Raw genomic sequence first — 15290 nt, 5'->3', positions numbered from 1 at the left:
CAGTCGTGCTGCCTGAGGTCTTACCCCTTTGCTTTTCCAGTGGAGGGCACAGAGGCCAGAAAGGGCCCACGGCATCCCTCAGGTTAAGGAAAGCCGCTGGGAACTGCTCTAGCCACAGACCCTTTGCACCCGCACCTGGATATGAGCGAGTGATGGCACTTGTAGGCGCTCCTAAGACCCACCATGTAGGCCCCTCCTACCCCCACTCCCAAGGCCTTTCATGAGCATGAGGCAGCTGGAAGCTTGTGGGGGAGAGCAGATCTGTTTCCTTATTTGCTGCCATCTGGCTGACCCCAGGCCTGCCACCCAGCTGCACCACCAAGGGGTGCAATCCCCCACCCCAGCCAGAATCCCGAGCCCGGGCAGTGGGCAGGGATCGCTGCTGCTGGCCCACACCCGACTGTCCAGGGAGGCTGCTTGCCGCCGAGGGCACTGACGGAGAGGGCCTGGCAGACCGCCTCTGGTGCGAGGGCTACCCACAGCACATGCCAGCGGGGAAGGCTTGCGGGCAGGGGAAGGGGGAAGACAGCAACTGTGATCCCCCCCTAGGTTCCCCTGGGCACTTCTGCCCCGTCCTCCTCTGCCCCTCGCTCTCTAAGGGCACCTCCCATAATCTAGGGCAGGAGGGAACCCCACACAGCCCCTCCAGCGCCCCTCCCACCTCTCTCCACATGCAGAAGTCTGCGAGCAGTGTGACCTAGACTTTGCCTAATCCCCGCTCCAAGCTCTTCCCACAGATTTGGCTCAGGAAGCCGCCAACCCCGCTGGAAGAGGGAGCTCCCGGGGAAAGTGCGACGTGGCCGAGAACGCGCCTGGAGAGCGGGAGTCCTGCCTGTGGGGCTGCAGGCAGCTGCCAGCCCCGGGCCTGGAGCCCAGCACCTCCCAGAGGAAGCCCCTGACCATCCTGCCGCCCACAGGCAGGTGCCGCATGCCCCCCCCCCGCTCCCCCCTCCCCCCCTCACTCACTTCTGCAGGAACTCCTCCAGCCCACAGGGCTTCAGCACGAAGTCGCCCACATCCACACCCCGCAGTTCGTCCCGGGTGTAGCACAGGGTCTGGTAGATGAGCAAGTCCACAGTGGAGGAACCTGTGAAGGGGGGGAGGGGGGGGCAGGGCAGCGATGATGGGGTGCTAGGGCAGGTGGGGCTCAGCACCCACCCTGATCCCCCATTCCCGGCTAAGCATGACCCAGCACCATCACCGACCAGATAAAGCAGTTTGGGGCTGGAGGAAGTGGCCCTGGACCTAAAAAGCTGGGCCCAGAGCCAGCCTCCCAAAGCTGCTCTGGGCCACACCGTGGGGAGGGGACTGAGGCCCAAGGATCCCACCCCACCCCCAGGGAGGCCCCCTCGCCTCCCCTCTCACTTACAGTTGCAGGTAAAAGTGAGTGGCTCCTGCAGGCTGTCACACAACACCGTCACCTTCAGGTTGACCTCATCCCCAAGGTGCTCGGGGCTCGGGGTGACAGCGCTCCAGACGTACCCAGTGAGGAAGTAGTCTTGGACATCGGAGCCAGATCGGAGGCTGTGCAGGGAGAGAGGGAGAAGGACCCTCGCTCTGCCTTCAGAAGAGAGCAGTCGAGAGGAGGCCTGCTGGGACCCTCCCGCCCTGCGGCCAGGCCCCCCTCCATCCCAGTCAGCCCAGCCCTCCAGGTCTGCGGCCCAGGAAGAAGGCGGGGGGCGGGGAGGGGGGGGAGAGCAGCTCTGGGACCCAAGTTCTCGACACATTTGCTGCGGCTGCAAGACGCTTCCCAAGCGGAGCTGAACTGGGGATCGCTCTAAGGTGACATGCTGAGTGCCACCGGACGGTTTTCTGAGTCCACTTCCTTTATCTTTTAGCTCCAGAAAACGCTCTTATCTCCATCGAGGGCACCTGCTCCTACAGCCTGGAGCGAGTGGGGTCATTGGACTGTCCAATCAAGGGTTTGCAAAAATTCTGTCAAACCTGTGAACCATCTAAGGTGCCTCCATGTCAAAGAGCCCACAGACGCCCTTGCTAGGAAGCATTCCATCGCTCTGAACTGAGATTTATGAATTGTGGTTCTTCTTTCTTCCTAGAAGAAGGTGGCCTCCTCCCCAGCCCCCACAACCCTCCACAACCCCTGTTCTTTAACTCTTACACATCCAGCATGTGGCAAAAGGCAGCAACTTCCTCATCTCTCTCCTCTGACACCTCAAACAACTCATGGCCATTGGCGACGGCGTGCGGCCGGGAGCCCACCTTCAAGAGAAGAGCAGCGACTCAGTGCCTTTTCCCTCGAGGCACCCCCTTCCCACTGCTCCCAGATCTAACCTATCCAGCTCTGAAGACTCCCCAGGCATTCAACACCCAGCGAAAGGGGCACGAGAAAATACGGGCAATGCTGGAGTACCTGTATCTGCCATCCTAGGAGACCAAGAGCCACGCTGAAAAAGAGAGCTTGGCCTAGCTGGTGTGGCTCAGTGGTTGGGCACTGGCCTGTGAACCGGGAGGTCACGGTTCAATTCATAGTCAAGGCACATGCCCAGGTTGTGGGTTCAATCCCTAGTGGGAAGCGTACAGGAGGCACTGCCCACTAATCAGCGATTCTCTCTCATCATTGATGTTTCTATCTCTCTCTCCCCCTTCCTTCCTCTCTGAAATCAATAAAGATATATTTTAAAAAAACAACAAGAATCAACCCTAACCAGTTTGGCTCAGTGGATAAAGCGTCGGCCTGCGGACTGAAGGGTCCCAGGTTCGATTCCGGTCAGGGGCATATACCTTGGTTGCGGGCACATAACCCAGTAGGGGGTGTGCAGGAGGCAGCTGATCGATGTTTCTCTCTCATCGATGTTTCTAACTCTCTATACCTCTCCCTTCCTCTCTGTAAAAAAAAAAAAAAATCAATAAAATATATTTTAAAAATAAATAAATAAATAATAAACTGGCCACCTTAAAAAAAAAGGTATCCTTTTATAAACAACAACAACAATCAATCAATGATTCTCTCTCATCACTGATGTTTCTATCTCCCTCTCCCTTCCTCTCTGAAATCAATAAAAACATATGTTTGAAAAAGAGAGAGAGAACTTGAAGCTCTGACCAAGGCCGGAAGCCTGGGCAGAATGAGCAAGAGGATGGCCCACTCTCTTTCCCAGGAGGGCGGTTTCTAACAAGCTCAATGCAGCAGGCTGGGCCGGGGGAGTGGGCTGCCCACACAGTCCTCAGGGAGGCTGGGCCTTGGGCCAAAGCCTCAACATCCACAGCAAGTCCCAGGGACCCAAAACAGAGAGAGACCGAGAGCCCTCGGCTGGAGACAAGGACAGACACGTGGCTTCTGGGTCAACACGATGAGGAAGAAAGTCCAAGCAGCGTTCCGGTTGGGAGAGGGCCTGGGAGAAGGCTGAGCTCCTCCCGGCTCCCGAGTCTTCTGGTTCTGATCAGCCGCAACATCAGGGAACCTGCCTGAGCCCCGCTTCCTGTCCAAGGCGTGTGTGGTGGTGGGAATTTTCTCAGGCAAGGCCTCCCACCGACTCCTGTAGTCACAGCGCTGCTTTCGCTCACCCACGAGGAGTCCCCCGAGGCCTGCCGCCCAGCCCGGAGCAGAAGGAAGTAGGGGAGCTGGTGCATGACGGGTTTCTGCCTGACAGGCCTGCCCACAGCCCCCCGGCGAGGCCACCCCAAGGGAATGGAGCTGCAGCTGGGATGCAGCGCCCGCCCTTGGTGCCAACACCTGCTTCCGGGAAGCCCACGGCCTGGTCTGCACGCACAGCCATGCCTCACCTCGCCCCCTCCCTCCGGCTAGTCTCATGTCCACCGGCCCCTCGGGCAGACCGCAGCACTGACCCCCGCATCTGAATATCCAGAGTTTCCTCGGCGTGACCCCCTCCTGTTAGCCTTGGTCCCCTGGGTGAGCAGGGGGGTTGCAGGGTGGGGAGGGCAGCAGTGGGGGCAGCTGGCGTGTGAGGCCCTGGCTCTGCCAAGTTCATGCCTGTGTCCCAGTCAAAACAATAGTACCACTGTCAGCAGGGAACCCACAAAAGCAAGAGGGAGAAAGCGACAGAGCAACAGAACGAGGCAGAGAAACAGCAACAGAGAGACAGAGAAATAGAGAGAGAGAGAGAGAGAGAGAGAGAGAGAGAGAGAGAGAGGGAGGGAGGAGGGGACGGCGACGGGGAGAGAACAGAGTCGCTACTGAGGACATTTCCATGCCCCCTCAGTGCCATTCTCTGGCTCCGTAAGAAAACAAAGCCACTTACGTTCACCCTGCTGGCAGGCCCTGGCGGCATCACCCGGTGCTGGCTGGGGGCGTCTGCCAGGCAGAGGCTGGCAGCGGGGGTACGAAGCTGGCATTTGGAGCCAACCATTTCCAGAGCTGGCTCCACAGGCCTGGGACAAGGAGAGTCCCTCTGGCTGGAAGCCCGGCGAAGGCGGGGTGGTGGTACAGGCCGAGGGCCCGAGGGGTCCCCCCGCCCCGTGGGATGGGTCCCTGCACCGAGGTGAGGTGGCGAACACCAAGGCCGCATTTCCCCACTAAGAATGGGCGAGGCTTTGTGCGTGGCCCTCGCTTCCTCACGGGGCTCGGACCAGCCCCCTCTCAGAACGCTGAGGACCAGCAGGGGCCTGGACGGGGCGAGGGAGCGGCGGGGAGCAGGACAGGGAGCGACAGCGGTGACCACCTACCAGGGTGGCCGGACCAGGCGAGCAGGCCCCGCTCGGTGAGAGGAACTCGGAACTGGGAACAGGATTTCGTGTCCCTATAAATAGCGGAGCCGCCCCACCTCCCGGAGCAGGGCCTTTAAAAAGCCCGGAGCTCCGGCAGCGACTTGTCCCGGGAGCTGATGCTACGTCGGGGGCTCTCCCGGCACCAGCACGGGGAGGAGGGAGCGCGTGGGTGACCCCGAGCTGGGCAGAGGCCCTGTGGCCAGGGCCCAGGTGGGAAAGCCCCAGCGTCCCTCAGACAATGTGTGAGGAGGAAACAGGAGCGGAATGAGGTGAGCGCTCTTCCCACAGGAGGCGTCGCCGCCGGGGTGCCTCCTGAGCCCCAGGGAGAAGCCCGGAGCAGCCTTCCAGTCCCACCCACGGGGGTGCTGCTGCTGGCACTTCTTTAGACCAGAAGATCCTCGAAGCTCTCCTGGGCCCACCTGTGGCTTTGCTATTTCGTATTATGTTTGGATAAAAGTAAAATTATCATTGTCAGACCACATATTTTTTTCTAAATATTTTCAATGTGAACAGAGATAACTGGTGGCGATGGTCGCAGAACAATGTGAATGTATGTCATGCCACTGCACTGTATCCTGAACGTTAGTTAAGACAGTAAATGTCATGTTATGTGTATTTCACCTAATAAAAGAGAGACAGAGAGAGAAAGACAGGGAGAAAGAGAACAGGGAGGTAGACACAGAAAAAGAGAGAGAGATAGACAGAAGAGAAAATGAAAGAGAAAAGAGACAGAAAAAGAAGGAAAGAGAGAGAGTCAGAGGGAAGAGGGAGACAGAGATAGAGACAAACAAGAGAAAGAGACTGTGGGAGAGACAGAGAGAGACACACACAGAGAGAAGGAGACACACACACACACAGAGCGAGAACAAGCCAGCTTTGGAATGAGAGGGACCAGAGCTGGGTGCCTTAGACCATCAGGCAGGGTCTGGTGTTCTGTGAGCACAAACGATGGTCAATAGGAGGCTTGAGCCTCATCACCACGCAGAACAAAAAGCAGAAGCTACTCGCTCCGGTCCACAAGGCCACCGGGACCAACAACGAGTCCCGTGACCCCGGCTCTGTCCTCACATCACACAGAGGCACACACTGGGCACTGGGATTCCGGAATGCCTGCTCCCAGGAGGTTCACAAAGCTCAGCCCCGGGAAGGAGCCATGCCTCCAGGTGGCCCGTTCCTCTCCCCGCCAGGACCCAGGGGCCCAATGACAGAAGCAGAGGGCGGAGAGGACTAAAGGCATGAGGATGTAGCCGATCTGGAAAGCCAAGGAAAAAGGGGAGACTCTTCTGTTTCTGAGTGACACAAGGAAAGGACGACAAAAGACACACGGGGTCCTCACCGAAGCAGCAGAAATCCGGTGGTTCTTGCCAGGCGTCGCATTTTTCCGGTTGGCACAGCGAGAGACATAGGTGCGGGGGGGCACCTGCGGGGGCATGGTCTTACTCCGGGCCACGGGTTTTCCGGGGATGTCCTTGCCAAAGTCCAAGGGCCCCCGGCCCTCCTTCCAGCCCCTGGTGGCATCCCGCACCATCTCTGCATCGTAGGTCGACTTCAAGTTGAGCCGTGTGATCGCATCATTGATGCCATCGTAGTCCACAGACCCCAGTAGGCGCCCTGTCCCCCCACTTCTTGGCTCCGCTTCTTCTAAGATCTGACGCCCTAGCAATTTGCCTGGAGGCTGCTCGACCAAAGAAAAAGTGTTGATGTCATTGGGCTGGGAGATCTTGGAGGAAGACGGGGCCCTCTTCCTGGGAGGCAGGGGAGGGGTGTCCCAGATAGAGACTCGAGGAGGCAGAGGAGGTGGGGACAGTTTCTTAGAAGAGCCATCTATATCCCCCGGTCTTGGCGACAAAGAGAGTCCCCCATCTGAACCATCAAATATGTAAAGATAGTCTCCAGCCAGGGAGCCTTTGGGCCAGGGATCTGGGCCAGGCTGGGAGCCCGGGGAGGTAGAGTGGTTGGGCAGCCCTTCCTGTGGGGAGAGTGAGTTGTAATTGAGGGTAGGATCCGAGCCAGAGAGACCGCGTAAGAGCTTGAGGTCCTTCTGCCTTCCTGCTGGCTTGCTGTAGAAGTCCAGGGCGGGCTCCTCCCACGCGATGAGAGAGGGGTCTGTGTTCTGCTTGGTTCTGTTTTCCTCCTTGTCATGCCGGAGCCGGGACAGAGCATCATACTCCATCTGCAGGGCTTCGGCCATGGCCAGCTCTTTGCGGCTGATGCCCACGGACTCCAGGGACTCCCAGTGTTCCCCATTGCCCGGAGTCGACGACATGGCGAGGATGGGGATGGAGGAGACAAGGAAGGCTTCTACTTCCTGCCAAGGTCAGGTCTGCAGGGTTGCGACATGGTGTCTGGGCACCTGCAGGCGAGGGGTAAAAATATCAATCATTCAGTCACAAAAAGAGATACATTCATAATCTGACTCAGGTGACATCTACCTGTTTCTTAATTGCCTACAACAGAAAGATGGAGGGGGAAAAAGAGATACCAAGACAACTTTATCCATCTCTGACAGCCATTCACCCTTCCATTCATCTATCCATGCCTCCAGCTCCGGCCCCTAACTCCCATCCTCATCTCTCTCACACGTACCCAGAGGATAGAAGGAGGCTTCAACCAGTTGGAGAAGACAGCAATAAGGGCTCTTCCATCAGTTTAGAGGGGACAGCTCTCAGGTGCTGCTGCTGGGAAGGTGAAATGGTACAACCACCTTAGAACGCAGGCAACTTCCTGAAAAGATAACCATCCACCGACCACATGACTCAGCTACCAAAGTTACTTACGCAAGTAAATGAAAGCACACGTCCACACTAAGATTTCTATGTGAATATTCATAGCAGCTTTATGGGTAATATCTAAAAACCAGAAACAACCCAAATGCCCACCAACAGCTGAATGGATTAAAAAAAACGTGATGTGTCCACAGAATTGACATTACTCAGCAACAAAAAGGAATGAATTATTGACACATGCAGTATCACGGACAAATCTCATAATAACCACACTGAGGACAACAAGCCAGACAACAGAGTATGAGTATGTAGGATTCCACTTAGATGAAATTCTGAAAGTGAAGTTAATGTACAGTGACAGAAAGCAGATCAGTGGGTTCCCTGGGAAGGGGTGGGAAGGAGCAGAGGGAATTCTGGGGGGTGGTGACTAGGCTCACTATCTAGACTGTGTAATGGTTTCACATATGTCAAGACGTCTCAAATTGTATGTTTCAGTATGGTACAGTTTATTGTATGTCAGTTATACCTCAATAAAGCTATAAATGAAAAGCACAGCCTGGCCGGCGTGGCTCGGTGGTTGGGCGTCGACCTATGAAACAAGGAGGTCACGGTTCGATTCCCGGTCAGGACACATGCCCAGGTTGCAGGCTCAGTCCCCAGTGTGGGGCGTGCAGGAAGCAGCCAATCAATGATTTTCTCGCACCATTGATGTTTTCATCTCTCTCTCCCCGTCTCCCTTCCTCTCTGAAATCAATAAAAATTTATATATCCTTTAAAAAGTACAATAGAGCGTTATGAAACACATCTATGATTACTCAGATTGCACAAGGATCCTCCCCAAATACACCAATATGAGCACCTAAACAAAGCTTTCCAAAGGGTCAGACCCAAGGGCTTGATGGGATATAGTGCCAAAATATTGATCCCTCCTAGGCCCTCAGGAAACCAGGCAGAAAGGCAGGACCCCCGGCCAGCTGCCTCCAGCAGCAAGCAGCCCCCACAGTTACCCCAGGGTTGGCATCCTTTCGTCCAGAAGCCAGGACATGAAGAAGACACTGAGCAAATGGTTGCCCGGCCCAGTAGTTCTCACCCCGGCTGCACATTAGAGGCGCTGGGGGAACTTTCTAAAAGTGCGGTCCTGACACCCATGTTCTCCCGAGACATTCTCATGTAATTGGCCTGCACTAGGGCAGTGGTGGTGTTGTTTTTTTAAAAATATATTTTTATTGATTTCAGAGAGGAAGGGAGAGGGAGAGAGAGATAGAAACATCAATGATGAGAGAGAATCATTGATCGGCTGCCTCCTGCACACCCCACACTGGGGACTGAGCCTGCAACCCAGGCATGCGCCCTGACCGGGAGTCGAACCGTGACCTCCTTGGTTCATAGGTCGACGCTCAACCACTGAGCCACGCCGGCCGGCCAGCCAGGCAGTGGCGCTTTTAAAAATTCCCCAGGCGATTCTAGTCTATTGTTGGAGCTGAGAATCACGGGTCTGTGTGTGCACAGTAAATCCTCAACGTTATTTATAGGTTCTTGGAAACAGCAACTTTCAACGAAACAACATATAATGAAACCAATGTCACCACGGGCTAATTGATATAAAAAAAGAGTGGAGTTCCTAGGGCACATTCCTGGTCACAAACACATCACCAAACTTCAAAATAAAGACCCCAAACATTTCTACTATTAAACATGGAAATAAATGTAAGGTATCCATACATTTAAGAAAGACCAATGAAAACAGTGAGCTAATTATTTTCCAACTCAGTTATTCCAGTTCAGGGTCATGGGTGACTGGAGCCTCTCCCAGTCGTTCAGGGCGAAAGGCCACCCACACCCACACCCACACCCACACCCACTCAGAGTGGAACAGTGCAGACACACCAGTTCATCTAACGGTCACATCCGTGGGATGTGGGTGGAAACTGGCGCACTCAAGAAACCCACGCAGACACGGGGAGAGCATGCAAACGCCACATAGACAGTGACCTCGCCAGGAATCAATTTTGTTTTTTCATCACTGTCATAACAAAACACTGTTACTCAAGAACCTGCTGTATGTGTGCTATGGGTGAGCTTGTGGGAAGAAAATGTGAAGTAGCTACATCGGACCTTTAGCACCAGCAGCTAAGAAGTTCACAACTGCATAAAGTTATCAAAAATTGTACATTCTATTGTACTGCTTTATCCAGCAGATAATAAATACATGAAGCATGTTCTTCCTCTGGATTAGAAAGTGGAAAACATCAACAGGAAAAAGGGTTCAGTTAGATTCTTGGGTGGCAAGTTCCATCAGATCCAAAAATGAGTTAGCAAATAAACAACAAAAAAATAAAGCAAAATGAGTTAGGACAAGGGTATCCCTTAACCCGAGGTCCCCCACTCCGCCCCAGGACCCCTCGCATCGGCCAGGCACAGGCACAGAACCCGGGAGGGCCAGGGCTGGCTCAGCGAATTTCAGAAAGTCGTTTCCCAAAGACGAATTAGCCCAAGCCCAGCCTCAGGCACACAGAGCGCTCTGCTCACTTCTCTGCCTGCTGCGTTTCTCCACCCTTCAGCAGCTTCTTACAGGTTATTCGAACCAGTGACCCTTCAGTGTATGGGATGATGCCCAACCAACTGAGCCACACCAGCCAGGGCCTTATAGATTACTTTTTAATCTAAAGAGGGTAAGAGGCAGTCTTTCTATTGGAAATTCGAAGGAATGAGATGACCAGCTGCAGATACCAGCACTTAGCTGCCCAGAGCTGGAAAACTGGTTCCAGGAAAAGGAGGTCTCGTGCTTTGGAGAGGAGACACCAGATGAACATCAGTCAGACTGCGTTTACGCCTTCCAATCCTGACTGTGGGTTTGCAGCTCTGAGCTGGGACCAGCAGAATACTAAGAGTTGCCGGCCCTGGCCGGGTAGTTCAGTTGGTTAGAGCAGCATCCTGATACGCCAAGATTGTGGGTTCGAGCTCCAGTCAGGGCACATACAAGAATCTACCAATGTGCCTGGCCAGCGTGGCTCAGTGGTTGAGCGTTAACCTATGAACCAGGAGATCATGGTTCAATTCCTGGTCAGGGCACGATCCCCACTGTGGGACGTGCAGGAGGCAGCCAGTCCATGATTCTCTCTCATCATTGATGTTTCTATTTCTCACTCCCTCTCCCTTCTCTCTGAAATCAATAAATAAAATTTTAAAAATTTAAAGAATCAATCGATGAATGCATAAATAAGTGGAACAGCAAATCTATGTTTCTCTCTCTGTCTCTCTCTCTCTCTCTCAAAATCAAAGAATAATAATAATAATAATAAAAAAGAATAGTTGCCTTAGCCAGGTACCTTTGTGAAGAAAACTGAGACCATTGGAAAGAATCTCCTCGTCCTGCCTTTCTCCCACTAAACATCCACACTTGCATCAGCCTCACTCCCCCGCCCCTCCCCGGTCTCAGGGGAAGCTGAGGGACAACCCTCTTGTGCTCCCATCCCCCCCTCCACTGGATCTCCATCAGGATGATGCTCCACCCTCTCCTGTATCATCTCTTCTCCTCAACTGGGTCTCTCTTCAGCATGTAAGCATGTCCAACCAAGCTTCTTGCTAGCTTTAAATAGGGAAAAAAAAAGAAAACAAAACCTCCAGCTGATACATTTCTGTGTTCTTCCTTCCCTTCTCAACCAATTTGCCAATTCTTCCCTCTTTTACTCCTTTTTCAAAAAAAAAGAAAAAAAAATCTTCACCAACGATATTTTTTCTATTGATTTTTAGAGAATGGGAGGAAGGGAGATGGGGGGAGAGAGAAACATCAATGTGAGAGAGACACATTGATTGGTTGCCTCCCACATGTCCAGATATGTGCCCTTGACTGGGAATTGAACCCGCGACCCTTTGGGTGTGTGGGCTGACACTCTAACCACTGAGCATACCAGCCAGAACTCATGAACTCCTTTTTTTTTCAAACTAAAGATATGATAGATGATAAGCTCTAACCTTGGTACATAAATTGTTTGTTACCAAATAGTACGGTAATTTTACAGTGACCACAAAGGGTTATTTGCTTCTCCTTGTTGCAATGACTATGTAAAGATAATAGTAAGCAAAAACTTTTGTTATTAATACTGACCACAAAAGACAAGCCATTTGTTTATAAGGCACAATGTTAACATACAACGTTCCTTTAGAAATCATTTTTCACTTTGCTCAGAATTTTCAATCACAAAATCTGTGACCAGAAACGAGTTACAAATCCCGAATAACCCCCAAAGCATACATCTAATCTCAAGTGGACACCAAAATCTCCATTTTCTTTTTTTCAAATTTAAATACTTTAAAAGCCCACAATTGGAGCATTTCCAGTCTTTTCTAAGACTCACCTTCCCAGCTTCAGATAAACCACTTAGGGAACTTGCAAAGCAGTGAAGGATGCTAACCCCCTGCTGCTGCTGCTGCTGCTGCTGCTGCTGCTGCTGCTGCTGCAAGGTTTTGACACCCACCTTTCAAGGGACTGACAACAGCTTTCCAGCCTGCCCCACCTCGCAGCAATGCAAAACCATTGTGCTTCTTCCTCTGCACTGAGAGGTCTACGTGCTTTAGAAAGTTTCCAGTGAACTTCTGTGCTTTCAAGCAACAAGTCAACTAGCATGAACAATTTACTAATAGTATTTTCTTTACCCACGAGCTATTAAATTCTCCAGAGCTCTCCCCACTGATGTCTTCTCCAGAAAATCCCTCTCATTCCACACTCCCTGCAGCCCCACCCTTTGCCATATAGCTAGTAACCCCTCTTCCCTTTCTTCACCCCCACCCCTCCCAATACCAGTGTCAAGCTGTGCCCTCTCCCTCCCATTTGAATGCCAAGATTATTTTGAAATCTAATCACGTAGAACTCAAGTTAAAAAATAGCAAGATGAACCAAAGATCACCATCAGTACTCCACCATTCCCTTCTCTTTGTAACCTGCAATGCAATCAAAATGCCCAAACTACACCAGCCATTTCTTTATTTTAAATTTTTATTGATTAAAATATTACATATATCTCCTTTTTCCCCCATTGGCTTCTCCTCAGCCACTCCCCACCACCCCCCAGCCCAAGCCCTCATCCCCCTGGTATCTGTGTCCATTGGTTATGCTTATATGCATGCAGACAAGTCCTTTGGTTGATCTCTACGCCACCCCACCCCCCACCCCCCCCCCGCCTTCCCTCTGAGGTTTGACGGTCTGCTCGGTGCTTCTCTGTCTCAGGATCTATTTCTGTTCATCAGGTTATGTTGTTCATTATATTCCATAAGTGAGATCATGTGATATTTATTCATCTTTCTCTGACTGGCTTATTTTGCTTAGCGTAATACTCTCCAGTTCCATCCATGCTGTTGCGAATGGTAGGAGTTCCTTCTTTTTTACAGCAGCATAGTATTTCATTGCGTAGATGTACCAAGGTTTCTAATCCACTCATCTGCTGATGGGCACTTAGACTGTTTCCAAATCTTCGCTATTGTAAATTGTGCTGCTATGAACATAGGGGTGCATATATCCTTTCTGATTGGTGTTTCTAGTTTCTTGGGATATATTCCTAGAAGTGGGATCACTGGGTCAAATGGCAGTTCCATTTTTAATTTTTTTGAGGAAACTCCATACTGTTCTCCACAGTGGCTCACCAGTCTGCATTCCCACCAGCAGTGCAGGAGGGTTCCTTTTTCTCCGCATCCGCCAGCACTTGTCATTTGTTGATTTGTTGATAACAGCCATTCTGACAGGTGCGAGATGGTACCTCATTGTCATTTTGATTTGCATCTCTCGGATGATTAGTGACTTTGAGCACGTTTCATATGTCTCTTGGCCTTCTGTATGTCCTCTTTCGAAAAGTATCTTTTTAGGTTCTTTGCCCATTTTTTGATTGGATTGTTTATCTTCCTTTTGTTAAGTTGTATGAGTTTCCTTATACACCTGCCATTTCTAACAGAATTTGGGCATGACCAACTTGTGCCCCACCAGACCGCAGCACAATCCAATCATCCCCACCCCAACTTGCTTCATCCAAGCATTTGCCAAAGGCACTTCAAACTTGAACATTTCCCACAGTTCCAGCATCACACTAAGAATTCCTCCAACCAAAGCACAGGCAGGCAGGCAGGCAGGTAGGTGGGTGGGTGGGTGGGTAGGTGAGAGGATCACTGGGCTCCATCTGCAAGTTCCATCTACAAGGTATCACTGCATTGCGACATCAACATTAAAATGTTCTACAGCTTAAGAATCTTCTGGAAGCAAGGGTCGTAGCAGAGAACTAGCATGACAGGAGGCTCAATATAGAAGCCGCATGTGAAAACCTCCACCCAGAAAAAGGAGGGGTGCCTGCTGGCATTCATGTGCCTAAAGGTTGGTGCTCCAAGATCAAGATTCAAATAAACGCATCTGCTGGTGGCCCGGATGCATCTGATTTGGGCTTGAAGGTTGCCCCAGTCAGAAGCTCATCTGAAAACCTTCAAGGATGGGCTCCTGAATACAGGGCTTCCTGAGCGAGCCCTGGAAACATGCTGTGTCAAGCTGTGCCCTCTCCCTCCCATTTGACTCTGGAAATTCAATCTGCAGCCCTCAATTTAGGGGAGCTCTCTCCTTCAGGGTCTCCCCTGCTGCTCTGCTACCACTCGCACTGGCCAGGGGCTCCACGCTTCCTGGTGTCATCTGGTCGCCGGAAGCAATGTTTTACTTGAATGGATAACCTCGAGAGTTACAGGGAGGAGGAGGGGCAGAGTGAGCCCCAGGAGAGGCTAGCACGAACCCACGGGCAAAGTCCAAAGGGGAGCACTGCCACCACCCTGGGCCGAGCCCTCAGCCCCGTGAAGCTAAGTTCAATTTCCACAAGACCAGGCTCCTCCCCAGGCAAGTTCACACCCCTTGGTCAGGCCACCGCTCAGTGCTCAGTGGGACGATTCTTCCACCGCCATCTGAAAAAAAGTCCCCCCATCCCCCCACCGGCTGTGTGCTTGGCCTCAGAGGTAGGTAGCCACCATCCTCAGCAGTGACCAGCAGATGTCAAGGTCACACCTGGGAGATGGGTCCCATGGGGGTGGGGGGAGTCCCCTTTTCCTCTAGAGGTGGTGGGGGTCCCACCGTCCCCTGAGAGAGCTCATGTACTCTTCAACTCACTGTCACCTGGCTTCGGCCCTCAATACTCCTCAGCAACAATGCCCAGGCCAACCAGTTCTGTAGGCGTTTCCATCTGCCTGGATTTGCGACTGTATTGGGCTCTAAGACCATTCCCTTCTTCCTTAAACCCTCCACTCCCTGGCTTCCATGACACTGTGAGGCACTGCTGTTGTTCCCCACATCCTTCTTTGTCTTCCTCTTCCTCTGCGCCCCTCTGAAAGGTTGGTGTTGCCTCAGGATTCCGCTCTCAGCCCACTGTTCATGCACCGCCCTCTGCTTGGGCAACCTCATCTGCTCTCTCTCCTCCTCACACACTCACGTGTAGATGACACCAAATGTGCAGCTCCCCTCCGGTCTATATGCCCACCTGGACCTCACACCCAAATGTCCCAAACTGAACTATCGCCTTCCCTCCCCCACACCTTCTCCTCCCTCTGGTTCCCCACCTGGTGAACGGCCCCCTCCCAGTCACCATGCTAGAAACCCTACAGTCATCCTTGCTTTCTCCTCCCTTTCACCCCATATTCAGTCATCGAGGTCTACCAACTTTTCCTTTTCAATACTTCCCAAATCTAGCCCCTCCTATCCTAACCGCTGCTGACCTAATTAAATCCTTATCTTCTCTCACCCGGGCTGTTACTTATCTTTCCCTCTTTAAGGCTTTCTCCACGGAGAAGCCAGAGGGCCCTTTCTAGAAAGTAATTCTGATCATCAGAGGTGAACTCCCAGGTTGACCCCCTTCAAGGGCT

The 15290-nt window shown here is 52.4% G+C and overlaps 1 protein-coding gene across 3 annotated transcripts in view; it reads right to left on the bottom strand.

The window, feature by feature from the left end:
• PIK3C2B (phosphatidylinositol-4-phosphate 3-kinase catalytic subunit type 2 beta) overlaps positions 1-15290 on the bottom strand; it is a 71882-nt gene that overhangs the window by 35916 nt on the left and 20676 nt on the right. Inside the window, exons 2-6 of one of the 3 annotated variants that reach the window (XM_079761315.1) lie at positions 7273-7410; positions 6023-7039; positions 2120-2220; positions 1370-1524; positions 967-1087 (exon numbers count right to left, since the gene is read on the bottom strand). In XM_079761315.1, the coding sequence (XP_079617441.1) occupies positions 967-1087; positions 1370-1524; positions 2120-2220; positions 6023-6952 (1307 nt within the window). In that variant the 5' untranslated portion in view covers positions 6953-7039; positions 7273-7410. The remainder of the gene's footprint in view (positions 1-966; positions 1088-1369; positions 1525-2119; positions 2221-6022; positions 7040-7272; positions 7411-15290) is intronic. The other 2 variants (XM_079761316.1, XM_079761314.1) reach the window with 2 other exon arrangements.

This window comes from Cnephaeus nilssonii (genome assembly GCF_951640355.1).
Source record: "Cnephaeus nilssonii genome assembly, chromosome: 21".
Classification (NCBI taxonomy): Eukaryota; Metazoa; Chordata; class Mammalia; order Chiroptera; family Vespertilionidae; genus Cnephaeus; species Cnephaeus nilssonii.
The sequence above is the reverse complement of the archived record's forward strand: the minus strand, read 5'-3'. Positions and strand labels throughout refer to the sequence as shown.